The sequence below is a fragment of the Macrobrachium nipponense genome, chromosome 25 (assembly GCF_015104395.2).
Source record: "Macrobrachium nipponense isolate FS-2020 chromosome 25, ASM1510439v2, whole genome shotgun sequence".
Classification (NCBI taxonomy): domain Eukaryota; kingdom Metazoa; phylum Arthropoda; class Malacostraca; order Decapoda; family Palaemonidae; genus Macrobrachium; species Macrobrachium nipponense.
Genome location: NC_087214.1, coordinates 73,048,224 through 73,065,825, shown reverse-complemented (window position 1 = coordinate 73,065,825; position 17,602 = coordinate 73,048,224). Strand labels below are relative to the sequence as shown.

Sequence of the window (17,602 nt, the reverse complement as noted above, 5' to 3'; positions counted from 1 at the left end):
CTTGTGATGGCGAAGTTGAACCGTATACGAGGTGGGAAAAGTGACCCCTGTCAATATTTAGATGAATAGCCACCTTATATAATAACTCACTGTAATTATAGCAGACATTGTACTGATTTTTCATACAATGACTCATTATATCTCTCAAGTTTACATGATTATTCCGCATAGAATCATACATTGTATTAATCTCGTGGCAGTACTTGTACTAATTGCCCATACAATAGCTTACTGTAGTTCCCTCACTGCATATACGTACTAATACTCACCATACAATGACTCGTTGTAGCTCTGCCGAGACTTGTATTAATTTCCTGGAAACTGAGTCATTGTAGTTGTATCAATGCACATAATAATATCCCTTATAATGAATCATTGCAGTTCTCTCAGGACTTGTAGCACTTTCTCATTGTAATGACTCATTGTAGTTCTGTCAATATTGGTATTTCCTTTACAATGAATCATTATAATTCTGTCAATATTTGTCTTAATTCCCATACACTGTTTCAAAGTAGTTCTGTCAGTACACATATCAATACTCCCTATACAATGACTCATCGTAGCTCCGTCAATATTAGTATAAATTTCTCATACAGTGACTTATTGTAGTTCTGTGAAGACGTATGCAACTTACAACAGTCGACTTCCCACCAGGTACGCAGTTTATTGCTTATATTAAGAGTGACATATTAGTTTCTTTAAAGCAAACTTGCCGTATTGTTGCTTTCCTTGTCGGAGGAGAGAGAGAGAGAGAGGAGAGAGAGAGAGAGAGAGAGAGAGAGAATGAAAAGACAAATAGAGAGAGAGAGAGAGAGAGAGAGAGAGAGAGAGAGAAAGTAGTCAACAAACAGTAGTGTTTTTACGACTACCATTATTTACAAGTGATTAATCTTTCCTATGGAGACAAATTCGAACTTTGAAGTATGACATGTATATATCATTCAGTATGTCAATATATTTAATGTATTTGCGTTTTTCCTGGGGTGGGGGGGGGGGGGGGGGGGGCAATTCATAATATTTATGCCAGCATTCAAATTTAGAGTTGTGGCCCATTTTGGGGGATTCAGGACAAGACCTTTGGGTAAACAAAGACATTATTATTATTATTATTATTATTATTTATTATTATTATTATTATTATTATTATTATTATTATTAAAAAGGAAAGTTAAAGAAGTTGGACAGGTAACTATTTAAAAGAGCCAGAAAGGACTGCCCTTTGAAGCTAAAGGATGCTGCAAAATAACTTTTTTTTTTTTTTTTTTTTAAGAATACTTATTTTCGTATGAATTTTGGATGGCCAGGTAAGAGGCAATTTGTTTGCGAAATGAGGCAGGATGGAGTGCTTGCTTTTGCGTGAAAGATGCAGGCGATGAAAAACGAAATTGTCCCCTCTCTCTCTCTCTTCTCTCTCCTCTCTCTCCTCTCTCTCTCTCTCTCTCTCTCTCTCTCTCAACTTTCACGTCTCACGAGTATGTCCTTTCAGTATCTCAGTGGCTCCGGTCAAAACGAAAAGGAATTTTTTGGCCGATAAGTTCGGGCCCGTTTTGCTTTACTGCCGAATTTGGCCACAAGCACCCTATCTGTGTACCCTTTCACGCTTCCCCCCCCCCCCCCCCCCCCCCCCTCTTGTTATAAAACCCCATCGCCCCAAGCTCCAACCAAACAATCCAGTCTTTCTTTTTTTCAACAAAGCCGACACGAATTTTAAAAACTTCTATGGTACTTTTGAGTTATTGGACGTTATCTGTCGGGAATTTATTATCCAAGTGTTTGAGGTAGATAGACAGACCTCATGTGTGTGTGTGTGTGTGAAATGAAACATTAAGCAGCAGTCGTCTTTATCCAAATTCAGATCATGACGCCAAGTTCCTTAAATTAATTCTTGGCCTTGTCACCAATTTTGCTCGTCTTCCGACGTAGCCTTGTATCCCTATCCTTTGAAAGTAATTCCTGTTCTATAATAATGTAACTCCAGGCCAAGTCGCTCTTTTCTTTGGTTTGTCGTCCTACTAAGGCCTTCAAAAATAATTTTAGTTCCCTTTATCATAGGTGCTGATACCTTAGATATAATTCATATTTTCCCTTGTCTTGAAAAGTAACTCACGTTCCATTATGAGATTGCTGGCCAGTTAATCTTGAGTTTTCACCCTAAAAAGGTCATTTCTGTTTGCCTTAATCCCCAGAAGTCATTCACGTCCCAAAACGGAACTCCAAGTCGTGTTGTGTTTGGTATCATTCTGTGAAAGTAATTCTTGTGTTTAGCTTAACCTCCAAAAGTAATTCACATTCTAAAACTGAACTAAAGGTCGTGATAACCTCTAAAAATAACTGACGTTCCCTTTACCTCCAAAAGTAACCCAATGTCTTGTTATCTTTGATATTCGTCCACTAAATGTAATTCCTGCATTTCCATCTACCTCCAAAAGTAACTGACGTTCCCTAACCGGAATCCAGGCCATAGTGTACTCTCTAAAAGTGATTCCTGTGTATAACTCAACCTCCAAAAGTAACTCGCATTCTCTTTACCTCCTAAAGTAACTAACTTTCCGCTTTACCTACGTAAGTAGCTACCATTCCCCTTACCTCCAAAAGTAACTGTCGTTTCTTTTACCTCCAAAGATAATTCCCGTGTTTCCATCTACCTCTAAAAATAACTTGATGTTCAACCTTACCTCCAAAAGTAACTGATGTTCCCTTTCACCTCCAAAAGCAACTAACATTCCCCTGACCTCCAAAAATAACTGATGTCCCCCTGACCGCCAAACATAACTGCCATTCCGTATAACCGGACTCCAGTCTTGCTCATCACCACCCACACTCAATCTTTCCTGCCAGTAGTAATATGCCTTTCTCCCGTTGTGCCTCATCTGCCCTGCCCGTCTGCCCGGCTGCCCAGCAGAAGAATCCAGTGGATCAACTGGCTGGTGACGCACCTGTTCCCCTGCCTGGCGTGTGCCCAGCAGCCGGTGGAACCGAGCGGGCCGTTCCACCGGTACGGTACAGAGTACACAACGATGTCTGATGCCTCCAGCAGGCGCCACACTCTCACGTCTGTCAGGTGGGGATGATGATGATGGTGTTCATTCTCAGTTCTCTTGGGGCAGAGTCTAGTCTGTGGGTTTTTTTTTTTTTTTCTTTTTTTTTCCCCCTCTGGTTATGGGTTTCTCTGTGGAGTTGGTCTTGAGGGCGTCAAGGTTTTTCTTTCTTAATTGACTTTTTATGTTTTTTTTTCTCTCTCTCTCTCTTTATGTTTTTTTTTCTTTTGGCGGGAGGGCGTTCTCTGTGGAATTGCACTTAGATTCATTCTTTTTGTGTGGTTTTTTCCTATGGAGTCGCTCTATAAGATTATTTAGATTTTCTTAGTTTTTTTCCTCTCTCTCTCTCTCTCTCTCTCTCTCTCTCTCTCTCTCTCTCTCTCTCTCTCTCTCTCTCTAGCGTGGGTTTTTTCTTCTCTTTTTGGTTTTTTTTGGTTCTCTGTGGAATTCCTCTTAGATTTTTCCGTCATTCTTTTTAGTGTGTGTTTTTTTTCTTTTACTGTAAATAATAATGGTTTATTCTTGGCACTTTTTTGGTGTTATTTTTTTTTCACTCTCTCTCTCTTTGGGTTCTCTGTGGAGTTCCTTGTTGTCACTATTAAGTTCTATAGGTTTTCCTTTTATTTTTATTCATTCCTTTTGGTGTGGGTTTTCTCTCTTTTTGGACTCTCTAGGGAATTGATTTTGAATTGCTCCTGTTTTTTTTCTCTCTCTTTTTTTTCACTCATTTTTGTGTTTTTTTTTTCGTTGGGTTATTCCAGTTTTTTCTTTCATCTGTTTGGTGGGTTTTTTTTCTCTTTTGGTATTTTATTCTCTATTTTTTTCACTCTTTCTGGTATGTTTTTTTTTCTCTCTCTATGGGTTCTATATGGAATTACACTGCATCTTCAACGGATTTGCAATGGGAGGTTGTATATCATTCATCTGTCTCAAATGAATTCTCTTATTATTTTCGTCTAGTGGGAATTCGTGTAATTGACCTGTGTCACTGATGTGTTAATTTATTTTTTACATTTTTTTCACACTTCTGTTAATTTTAAGAATTGCATGAAATCCCTTATATATTAATCACGATTTTCTCACTTATTATCATTTTCCTCTTATTAATTTTTCCAATTTTTCCTCGCGTTTTAATATTTTTCTCACTAACCTCAATTCTATTAAGGTCTTTGAACTGCATATATGAATATTATTTTTTTTTTGTTTTTAATCTTGCTGTATCTTCCCATCATATTCCTACTTCGGGAATTGGACGAAATCAACCCATTCCAGGTGTTTGTTGACCCAGTTCCAATTAGAAAGACCATTTTGAACCACTTTCCACAATATAGTGGTCGTGCTCTTATTTATAGTAGTTGAGAATTGCATATAATCACGGTTTTTTTTCCAGTTTTTTGTAGTGTAAAAGTTTTATTTTATTTTTGTAGTGTAAGGGTTTTATTTTAATCACTATCAATTTTTCACCTTTGTTGTACAAGACTTTATTTCAATCACTATCATTTTTTCATTGTTTTGTAGTATTAGAATTTTATTCAAATCACTATCATTTTTCCACTTTTGTCGTATAAGACCTTTTTTTTTAATCACTATCATTTTTTCCACTTTGGGAGTATAAGACATTTATTTGAATCACTATAATTTTATTTCCTTTTTATTGTACAAGACTTTATTTAAATCACAATCCATTTTCACCGTTTTATAATATAAGAATTTTATTTAAATCACTCTCATTTTTTTCACTTTTGATGTATAAGACACTTTTAATCACCATAGTTTTTTCACTCTTGTAATATAATACTTTTTTAATCTCTATCATTTTTTCACTATTTTGCTGTACATTATTCAAATCACTATCCTTTTTTTCACTGTTTTGCAGTATAAGACTAATTAAATCACCATAATTTAAAAATTTTTGTTGTACAAGACTTTATTTAAATCACTCATTTTTTTAATTTTTGTTGTATAAGACTTTTTTTTAATCACTATGATTCTTTTTTCAGTTTTTGTATAAGACTTCATTTCAATCACTGTCATTTTTTCACTATTTTGTAGTATAAGAATTTTACTTAAATCACTATCATTTTATTTTTATTTTTGTTGTATTAGACTTTTTGTTAATCACTATCATTTTTTTCCACTTTTGTTGTACAAGACTTATTTTACTAAGGTGCTATAAGTAAGTAAGGCAATATTTCTATGATATTCACCTTTTCATAATTTTAGAGATGCCATTTCCTTTGATAGGTGAACCTATAGTATGAATTCTATTGTCTTATTTATTCCTCAAATTTGCAACGATAAATTGCATCACATAACAATTTATTTTTATATATTGTTCTTAATGTACGAGATACATTTTCACTTCTGTAATGGGGAACTGCACAAAATAATGAATTATTATTATTATTATTATTATTATTATTATTATTATTATTATTATTATTATTATTATTATTATTATTATTATTATTCTCGGTCTTTTTTTTATTTGAAACAATTGCTAGTAATTACTTATAACAATTTCTCATTTCTAGTTTGATCTTTGTGTATTTTTGTTGTGTATATTTTTATATATATGAGATTATGTATAAATATATATTATTTATAATTTCCAAATCAAAAATATTCCCCCCAAAACTGGCGCAAAATTCCATCCATAATTTTCTGACTATGCAAACAACTCTGTGCTTTTGATTTGCTTTTGTGTTTCCCAAACATAATGTCTTCCTCTCTTGTGCTTGCTCTCTTTCCGGGCACCTCCAACCCCCCACCCAACCGTCCCCCAACCCCATAACAACGCAGGAATACAGTGAGGTTTGTAGACAGTTGAATCTTTCGGTTTTGAAGATGTCCTCTTTGCCAAAGTCTTCTTTCTGGATGTCACAGTTTGAGTACATAATAGAAATCTTGCTTGTTTGCTTGCTCGTAAGTCTGCAGAAGCACCGTGGAATATGGAATGGAATCTAATTCTCTCTCTCTCTCTTTCTCTCTCTCTCTCTCTCTCTCTCTCTCTGTGTTTCTTCCATTTCTTGTTTATGTTGGGTGTCGTGAAATCTCATTGGTTCTTGAGCTTGCAGTATTCTCTCTCTCTCTCTCCATTTCTTGTTTATGTTGGGTGTCGTGAAATCTCATTGGTTCTTGAGCTTGCAGTCTCTCTCTCTCTCTCTCTCTCTCTCTCTCTCTCTCTCTTTGTGTGTCAGTGTATCTGCCATTTCCTCTTCTTGTTGGGAAAGATGTGATTTCTGAGCTTTGAATGTTTTGAATCCAGTTATCCATTCCTGACCTTCTACGCTGTTATCTTCCTTGTCCCACACCCTATATCCCTTTCTCTTATTCCTGAATCATCCATTATTCCTTATCTCTCCTCTTCTCGATTCTTTCCCAGTATCTTTTATTAGTTTCACATTTCAAGTGATTCTTGTAAATAATGTTTCATTATTCTCCAGTGAGTGTCTCTCTTGGATGTTGTTCAATGTTGGCTTCAGTGTTAATTTGTTTGCCTTATGTTAAAAAGGCTAAATTTTGAAAGGGGGTCCATCTGGGAGATAAATTAATGATTGTGGCCTCTGCTCAGAGTCTGTCAATCTCGGTCTACCCTTGTAGGCATGTGTGGCCAATGATTGTTGTGAATTTTGACAGCTTTTTATTGTCCCTGATTATGTGTCCCGTTAAGCAGAAATTGGATTCATACTGAAATGTTTTTTAAAATGTCAAATGTGTTTCATTATTTGTGAGCAACACTAGTTATTTTAAGCATATTTGCAAAATATATTCGTATCTGGAGACAGTCTATTAAATATTTGTTGTATATTGCATTGCAAAACGAATTTGTAAGTTTATTTACAAATTACATTTATATATCTGCACAGTCTATTAGATATTGATTCCAAGTTATTTACAAATTACATTTATATATCTGCACAGTCTATTAGATATTGATTCCAAGTGAACATTTGCTCAGTATTCCAGAGCAAAAACTGTAATTTTAAAGTCTATTTATAAATCATATTTATATCTGCGCAGTCGAAGCCAACTTCACATACTGACGTCCATTCCCCCCCCCCCACCCTTCTTCCTCCTCAGGTACAACCCAGTTCGCCAGGGGGCGGAGCTGAACAAGGGACTGACGCAGACCACGACGACGGTGCACAGGGAGTACCTCGACACGGAGCTCCTGACCTACAATACGAAGAGAAAGCACGACGCCTACATCAGAGGGTCCGTGGTCTAATCCCGACGAAGGGACGGATGTCAGATTTATGTATATATATGTCAAGTTTGTGTTGACGCATTTCTACCCATGCCACTGGTTGCGTGTATGTGTGTGTGGAGCTCTGGTATATATATATATATATATATAATATATATATATATATTATATATATATATATATATACCGTTGTATGAGGCTCATGTTGTACGAAGCGAAGGTTATTCATCGCCTTTAATTCTCTCTACCACTTCTCTCCTTCTAAAAACCTGTCTCACGATGGCATATTATACGCTTAAATGTAATTTCCTCACGGCTCACGGTAAAAAAAAGACATGGTGATGGCTTCTTTCGCCGTCTATTTTTTAATAACGAGATGTTTCTTTCTCTTGTGATCATCGTTTCACTCTTTTTTTTTAAAACCAACCAACAGAGGTTGCGTTCCTAAGGAGTTGTAAGAAGCGTTGTGTACGCCACCAGCTTAGGGGGAAGCCACAGACGTACACAACTAATATACGAACTCTTTAGTGTTTCCATCCTGTGTGTGTGTGTGTGTGAGTGCTGTTCGCGACGCCATGTTGGAACTCCTCCGTGGCGCGCGGGTGTCAGCTGACTTCGGTGGGAACAAATGGCTGTAAGACGTTGTTTAGGTCTGTTTAGGGTTTGAATATCTCGTATCTTCTTCAGACTGGCCTTAAAATTGTGGAGATATACACATCCTTGAGCAGTATGGAGAGAGAGATTGTGTGTATGTGTGTGTGTGTCTGGGGAGTTCTATAAGCCTTTGTAAACCTGCTCTGAAGTCAGAGTCAGATGTCTTATTGAAGGAGGCTAAAACAGGCATATATATGATTCTCTTTCCCTCTCTCTCTCTCTCTCCTCTCTCTCTCTCTCTCTCTCTCTCTCTCTCTCTCTCTCTCTCTCTCTCTCTTTCTCTTCAAACCTAGGGAGGGAGGGTGAAAGGAATTCAACTCATAAAACTTCTAGTTCAGTGTTGTGAATAATGTATTGAGAAATATGAAAGTAATCTTTGGAAAAAATACTGACAAGTTTATGATTCGAAGAACGAAGAAGAAGTCAGTGAAAGAATACAAGACGAACTCAGTTACTCTGTTGAGGTATTGTTTTGGACGCTCTTATCGTTGCCTTCTGAATATAAAACTGTGGTGGTTTCAGACCCAGTTGTCCTGGTTTACATAAACACGTGAGATTCTAAGTAAGAGGGAAATCTTAGTGAATAATAGAAGTTTTTATTTTGGACACTATCGTTGCCTTCTGAATCTAGAACTGCGGTGGTTCAAGACACAATTCCTGGTTTGTGAATGTACGAAGACAATAAAACTGACAATACTCTTTGCCAGATATTTTACGTTGAATGTGGATGTCCTTTTAATTCTGAGTGAAGCAGAGTAACCAATGTTCAAAGGTGTTAGAGTACTTTTTTTTTTTTTTTTCTAACTTTCTGTCCGTCGCTGTGAATGTTATCAGTGTCCTAACTTTCTTCAGTGATTTTTGGGGGGAAGAAAGATCAAAGTTCATGTATGGAGGGTAACCATTTTAGATTCTGTTCGCCATTAAAACTTGTCAAAATAAAATTCAAGATGGAGGAAACTAGCTGAAAAAATTTCAAGATGGAGGAACTCACTGAGAAAAAAAAAAATTTCAAGATGGAGGTACCCAGCTGAAAATAATAATTCAAGATGGAGGAACTCTTTGAGAAAAAAAATCAAGATGGCGGAAACCAGTAAGAAAGATTATTATTTCTTTCGTAGGCCCAGTTTTCTTTTCTATTTTTTTTCAAAGAAAACCATAAAACTTGTTTATGTGTCATATGTAGATGTCCTATAAAGTCTTTGAATTATACTTAGGGGGTTAAAATAAGAGGCTGAGATTATACTAATGATGACAAATGTGGCAAAGAAATGGAAGGAATGAAAATAAGACTTGTGTATTGTTGTATATTCATTTTTTCCACGATTTTAATTTGAATTATGTTCTTGAGACTTGAGACAGTGATTTTCTCCCACTGCTGAAAAGGGGGTTTGTGTTCATATATATATATATATATATATATATATATATATATATATATATATTTAGATATTCAGTTCCAACTCGTTAATATCTCCTCTCCAGATAAGGTGTAAAGAAAGTCGAACACACTCAACCTTGCCAAAGCCACTTAATGTGGTGAAAGAGTTTTGTATTTGAATTGACAGTTTGTGTCTCTGCTTTTAATTTTTAAGAGACCCACTCCATACATTGTGATATTTTGGACTGGCATTAGCGCTGCGTGGTGGTGCGGCGGTTCCCTTTGGACGTATCCTCCAAAGGGGACGCAGACATATCTTGGAGGAAGATAAATATATAAAAAAAAGATGGTAAGTCAGATGGAAAAAAAAAATGGAACTTTTATTTTTTGCGAGACCTGGAGATGATTCAAGGAATCTGGGTGTTCGTTTTGTTTGTGTTATGCTAATTACATTTTGTTTGTTTGTGCTGATTACATTCGTTGGTCTTTGCTCACGAGTAGAGTGTGTCACTTTATGTTTATAAGACGTTTTGTTTACGCATTTTCTTTGCGCGTATTTTTTTTTATTTTTTATAATGATGAGTTTCACTTTGGGCACATTTGAGACGGAAGACCCAGTCTGGCCCAGGTCTTCAGATATGTCGTTTCTCCATGACTTTCTAACCATTCCTAATTCCACACTGACTAGTTATGTTGCTTTTATTATGTGATAGTACCAAACCAGCCATATTGTCTTTAGTGGAACGTAAAGTTTTATACATTAAAACTGAAATACAAACTCTATGACAGTTCTGACAATATAAAATAGTTTTTATATAAAGACGAGCAAGGACTACAATTTTATATATTACAACTGAAATACAGAGAATATGTTTTATACTGAAAGTGTAATATGTGAACTATGAAAAATCTCACCATACAAAATAATATTTATATAAGAGAAATGAGCAAGAACTGCATTTTCATTTATGAAAGATGGAAAGTCTGACACTATAAAATAGAAAATCTCGTATATTAAAACTATAATGTAAAGAGTCTGTGCGTCGTATATTAAAACTGAAATTTAAAAAATTATGGAAAAATCTGACAATATGAAATTGCATTTGTATAAAGTAAATCGACTCTTTAATACTGTTATTAAAACCGACCAGTGTTGAAAATAATAGATTTTTTGTTAATCAGTTTTAATTTTTATTTTATTGTAAGAAATTTCCACTGTTGGTATAATTCTTAAATAGAATAATTCACAGTTTTTGTTAATCTATTTTTATTTTTATTGTACTATGAAAAATTTCCACTGTAATAATAATTGTTAAAAAAGAATTAGCCATTTTCTTGTCAATTTTAATTTTTATTTCAATATGAAAAATATCCATTGGAATTATAATTCCTAAATAGATAAGTTAACCATTTTCCTATTAATTTTAAATTCTATTTCACTATGATAAATATCCACTGTAATTATAATTCTTAAATAGAAAAGTTAACCATTTTTCTTATCAATTGAAATTTTTATTTTCCTATGAAAAATATCCACAATAATTATAATACCTATATGGAAAAATGAGCAAAATCTTTCAAAAAATGAACAGATTTTGTCAGTCAATTTTAACTTTTAGTTTGCTGAGAGAAATGTCCACGGTGACCACAATTCTTAGATAGAAATATGAGCAAAATCATCTTCCTTCCCTTCTGAAGAATCCTCCAGATATCTAACAGCCATCTCCAGGTCTCACCACACTGATCTCCACTGTACGCTTAATGTAACATAATGTGACGAAACGTTACTTTTTATTGTAATCCTGAAGGGGAAAAATAACTATATATCAGCAAGATATTCTGTTGTCATAAAGCTTTTCTCTCTGTTGAGAACCTGATCAGTTTTATTTTCCGTTTCTTTTTTATCGCTTCGACATTTTAGAATCTGAAATGTTTTATAACAACAGTATCTGATTTAGAGGTTTTTACTGTATCTATATGCATACGTACATAAGCATATATTCACGTATGTATGTAGTTATGTATGTATGCATGTATGTGCATGTATAGACTTATTTGTATGTGATTTCTTTGTATGTAAATATGTATACATATGTCTGTATTTTTATGTCATACTTTAAGTATGTGTATATGGATGTATACGCCATATATATATATATATATATATATATATATATATATATATATATATATATATATATATAATATATACATATATATGTATGTATGTATAATGTGTGTATGTGTAAAGAGATCTATGGTACAGTGTACGTACATAAGTTCTTGTGTACCCTTATCGATTTTCGTCAATTATTTCCTTCGTTCAGACAGGAAAGAAAATAACTCTCTTGAAAAGATGGAGACACAAGACAAATTATTATCATTATTATCATCTCCACCTGCTTTCATTGTACTACAAATTCCACCTTGAACTGAAACTCTCTCTCTCTCTCTCTCTCTCTCTCTCTCATCTCTCTCCTCTCTCTCTCTCTCTCGTCTGATTTTCTGTTGTGTAATATAAAATATGTAGATGAAATGTTTTGTGATAGTTTTATATATTAAATATATATGTATATATATATATATATATATATATATATATATATATATATATATCATAATCGTCTCTGTGCTGGGTGTGGAATCTACCTACATGTCACTTTTTCATCGGTTCGTCTTTGTGTCAACAAGTGGGGCCATTTTACGAAATAAGTCTCCTTTTAAATTAATGTTTTTTTTTTTGGGGGGGGGGGAGCGGGGGTAGGGGGAAAGGGGAAAGTTTGGGGGGGGAATAGGGTGAGGGGAAAGAGTGTTGGGAGCTACTGATTCTAGAGGTGTCTTTTTTTTTTTCAATACGTGTTTTTTTGTTTGCTCAATAAGATGCCATTGAACGTATTTAAGATACTCAATTACTGGAACTTTTTTCTTTTTCTGGACTACGAGAAAAACCACAAGTATCTTGGAGCCTGCCATAGAATTCTCTACTTTCCTCTGCTTTCCACACAGTACTGTCCTGAAGCCCTACCCTTCCTCTCTTCTTTCACTTTACCTTGAATTTGTTTTCTACCTTCCTCGTGCTTCCTTGCCATCCCAACCTTACTGTCATGAACCCACTCTCCTATTCCTTTCTTTGTACACTTGCCTTGATTTCTCTACCTTCCTCCGTGTTTCCCTGCTATCCCAACCTTCCTGTCTCGAAGCCCAGCCATTCTATCCCCTCTCTTATACTTTCTTTCAAGCCTGGGCTAGAAAAATGTACTAGGGTCCTTGAACTTGGGGTTTTATTGTGTACCAATGACTTATAGTCATTCGTTATGTGATACACTATTAGATATTTAATTTTTTGAAAAGTTACAGGTTAATAATGCGTATGATTATATATATATATATATATAGATATATATATAGTATATATATATATATATATATATATATATATATTATATCACTCTCACAAGAGTGAAATTTTTTTTTTTTTTTTTGCTTCCTCAAATATAAAGCCACAAGTTTTTAACTTTAGAAATATCATATCTTGATACATTGGTGTTTGTGCAATGTTTTTGTAAACACCTAAAAAGAAATGACTGACTTTTATTAGCAAATTAGGATATTATTAAAACGGGTGTATATCCTGCAGTATAGGTACAGTGAGATTATAATGTATGAGGCTAATTTCCACACAAGTTTAGAGTTTCACATATATATATATATATATATATATATATATATATATATATATACATATATATTATATATATACATATATTGTGTATGTGTGTGTATATAAATTTAAAGGTACACAATACACTGTATTTTGTTTCAGTTACTGCCTTGAAAAGAAACTAGTCTGATTATTCGAGGAAAAATCTTGATAGAATTTCGATTTATATATATATAGATATATATATATATATATATATATATATATATATATATATATAAGTATATAAAAGTCTGGGATAAAATTTGCACTCTGTTTGATAAATGGTTAAATTTTATAGCTTCTAAATATATTGTAATTTCATTTTAAAATTACTTGTTTTATCGCAAGAATCTCATGATGTGAGAATGAATAAGGATCTTATTATGAATCAATAAATTTTAAATTAAGGTTTAATACTATTATTCAAATTTATTTTTTATTGAAAATAGAAAATTGTTAGTGTTGAATTGACCATTAATGCTATTATTAAAACCGACCAGGGTTGAAAATTGTCATTTGTTTATAATAGATTTTTATTTTTAATTATACTGTGAAAGCTTTCAATTGTCAAGTTGTCGTTATTTTTAATGCTATTCGTGTTGAAAAATCTTAAGGTTATATTGTGAACAATGATGATGATAGCTAGTGGTCAAGGAGATAGGAATAATAAAGATAAGGAGGTGTGACGACAAGAAAATAATACTCTTTTGTACGGTTAGTGAAAAAAAATAATGAGAAAGATGCAAACCGGCAACTCAAGTGGGGATGAAATATCGTCAACTGGCAACTCAGTTGCAGATACCAAGTATGACGATTTTTTTTATACATTTAAAGTTTAAGAATGAAATTTCAAAATAAGAAAATGTATGTATAATGTATTCGAGGTATCTGTAAGGTGTTGCATGAATGTATACCATGATAAACGATAAAAATAGGTAGTATTTTCTTTATACAATAAGAGAGGAATATCATATTAGGCATGCAATAGTCTGTGCTAAAAGGGCATATGGTAACTATCTATCTATATCTATCATATATATAGATATATATAATATTATTGTTAAATATTTTTAGAAATATCTATATATATATATATGAATATATATATAGTATATTTATATATAAAGGTATATACATATATATATATATATATATATATATATATACTATATACATAAATATAATATAATACTGAAAGTCACTTTGTCAAATAAGGAGGCTCCGTATAGAGTTTCCGAGAACCGATGTAATACCTGTACAAAAAAAAGTAAAATAATCTATTTAATTCTCATACCACTCAAGATATATTTTTTGTAACATTGTACGTGAATGTGTAGCAGCCTGTAGACCATTTGTGTTCTTCGTGTACTGTATATTGAAGCTCTGTAATGTGCAGTGTACATCATACATGCTTACATACATACTATACATTATATATAATATATATATATATAAACACATATATATATTATATACATACATACATACACAGTGGGCTTTGTGACCTTACCAATTAGATTCCCGGGTTCAATCCCATGCATGGGAATTTTTTTTAATATAAAAAATGAATTGTCACTGGTTACAAGTCGACTGTGGTGGGTCGCAATTATATATACATATACTATATATATATATATATATATATATACATATATATATATATATATATACACAATTCATACTTTGGGAATATACATATATACCTATACATACATACACTGGCACACGTATGTAAATATGAAATTCTCGATGTGATTCCAACTGTTCCAGTTGTTCTGTCTTTTGTTCAGTTTTTTTTTAAACTCCATGAACAATGATTCTCAGTGTCTCTTCCATTTATCGTCTTTTTTCTATTTGTTTTATTATTTAACCTCCTGGATTCTCTCTAGGAATTTTGGGAATGAGGAAAAAATTCATTTTTTTTCCTTTTACTGACCTGAATGTGTAATATACATGTAATAATTGATGTATAAAAAATTAAATAATACTCTGTATATTTGTATTGTTTTATTTTTCATTTTTTAATATTTATACATTCTCTCTCTCTCTCTCTCTCTCTCATCTCTCTCTCATATATATATATATACTCGTCTATATATATATATATATATATATATATATATATATATATATATAAGCGAAGGTATAATAAAATGCAGTGAAAAATATAAAAATTTGAATACTAAGCCAAGCCAGGGTCATAAATGCTTCCAACAAAACGGACACTGCGTTCCAATAATGTTTGAACCAAGCCACACGTCATTCTAACTTTCAAAACTCAAAAGAAAATAAACATGAAAATTCATAAAACCATGTTTAAAATTATCTTAAAACTTCCCGACAAGTAAAAACCACAAGTTACAAGTTTTAGAAGTAGAATGAAAACACGATTAGAAGTTTTTAAAGGACGAAGACTAATCCAATCTTGGATAAAGTTCAAGGGACAAACTCTTCACTCTTCAACTTCAAGTGAATAAGGTCTTCAGTACGCTGCTGACTGTGACGAATTGTGGTTATGGCTCGTTATCCTCCGGTAGTTGGTCCAAGTTTCTTCGAGAATTTGTGTAGCTACGGAGATCTGTTTTACTGTAAACACAGAAGGGAAAATTTCATTATCCCTTTAATAAGACCTATACAACGAAACAGCTGTGATTTTGACCCTAATATTACCAGACAGAAAAGGGAACTAGACAGCTCCCAAAAGCATTATCACGTCTTCAAGACGTATACAACGAAACAGCTGTGATTCTGGCGCGATATTACGAGAGAAAGAGGTTTTGACAGTTCCTAAGGCACCCAACTTCGCTCGGATTCAATTGGGCCAACTATACAGATTGAATTTTACCGACGGGGTCCTCTGTGTGTGAAGAGAAATTCCAAAGTCCAGGGTCGCAAGTTTTAGCAAATAAAAGTCCAGTGACTTTTTTGTTTGTTTGTCAAGCCAGTTGCGAGAGGGCTTGGACGGAATTGATGGCAAACAACGAACAAATAGATTTTATGGATTCGGTATTGACTGGGAGACTTTCCGTCCTGAGTTTAAGGACTGTTGTTTGTGATGAAGAACTTCGTCCCCAGAGGTGGAGGAACTTGGCACGCTTCTCATCAGTTTGAAGTTGAAAAGGTTTTTTTTTTTATCATTATTATTATATTTGGAAACGGCAGATCTCTGATAAGTTTACGGATTTTTTTCCCTAAGTATATTAGTAAAATGAGTTTTTTCATGGTGATTTTATAGCAATATCCAAATGAATTTGAAGTGAAAGATTTTCTTTTTAAGCGTTTTAGGACACTGAACAGATTTATGATCAATTTAGAGACTAGTTTTATATATTTAAATGAAGAAACATTTCACGTTACTGATCAATTTGGAGACGCGAAATAAGAAAATGGGTTTTTATAATAGTTTAAACATTTTCCACATCTCTCATCAATTTGAAGTGAACATAATTAGTGTTTTTTTAGGCATTAAAAAGACCTTTACAGCTTTCTGGCAGAAGGGGTCCCTGAAGTGAAAAATTAGTTTTGTTTTTTAAGCATAAAAAAAAAACTTTCCACCTTTCTGATTCCTTTACGGACAAAATAAAACTTTTTTTTTTTTTCTAAGTAACTTTTGCCCTGGAACATGTCAACAACAATTAAAACTAAGTCAAATAGCGAACAAGAAAGGTCAACACATAATTCAATTACCCTTTGCAGACAACCTAAGAAAACGAGGCTACAAGTTAGAGTTAATTACAGGTGAATACTACAGGTAGGAAAGAGGGAGCTAGGAAATAGAGATGGATTGGAGGGGAAGAAGAAGAGAGAGAGAGAGAGGAGCAAAGGTCAAATGGAAGATGGAATGAGAAAGGGGGAAGTACAAAAGAGGAATGATAGAAGCCACGAATAAAATGGGCAAGAACCTCTGCAGGACTAGTGGCCCTCGTCTCAGAGGCCTTATGGAAAGTGGCCCTATCCTCAAATGTTTGTTTTGATAGTGGCCCTCTTCTCAAGAGCTTTTTAGATAGTGGCCCTCTTCTCAAAATCATTATGGAAAGTGGCCCTCTCTCAAGAGTTTTTTTTATAGTGGCCCTCTTCTCAAGAGCTTTTTTTTTTTTTTTTTTTTTTTTTTTTTTTTTTTTTTTTTACTGTGGCCCTCTTCTCAAGATCACTATGGAAAGTGGCCCTGATCTAAAAGGCCTAATGGATAGTGGCCCTCTTCTCAAGACCCTTATTGATAGTGGTCCCATTCTAAAAAATAATATCATGAATAGTTGCCCTCTTCTCAAAGCCCTTATGGAAAGTGGCCCTGATCTAAAAGGACTGTGGATAGTGGCCCTCTTTTTAAAGGCCTTTTTGATAGTGGCCCTCTTCTCAACGGCCCCAGATGGACAATGGTCCTCTTATAACAAATATGGACAGTGGCCTTTACCTCAAAAACCTTACCAATAGTGGCCCCGATGTCAAAGGCTTCATATTGTGGGGATAATGGCCTCTTGACTAAGATTTCATACCAAGCCCTCATAATTAGTGGCCCTAAACTTCTAAGGTGGTAACCCTGTTCTGAAAGACTTCATCAATAGTGGTCCTAAGCTTCCTCAGTTGTGGCCCTGATCTCAAAGTGTTCTTAGGTAGTGGTC

General features: G+C 33.8%; 1 protein-coding gene across 1 annotated transcript in view; it reads left to right on the top strand.

Annotated features, from left to right (window-relative positions):
- LOC135199106 (cardioacceleratory peptide receptor-like) overlaps positions 1–7,369 on the top strand; it is a 74,649-nt gene extending 67,280 nt beyond the window's left edge. Inside the window, 2 exon segments of the mRNA XM_064227025.1 lie at positions 2,903–3,061; positions 7,122–7,369. Of these exon segments, the coding sequence (XP_064083095.1) occupies positions 2,903–3,061; positions 7,122–7,269 (307 nt within the window). The 3' untranslated portion in view covers positions 7,270–7,369.
- Positions 7,370–17,602: the final 10,233 nt, after the last annotated feature.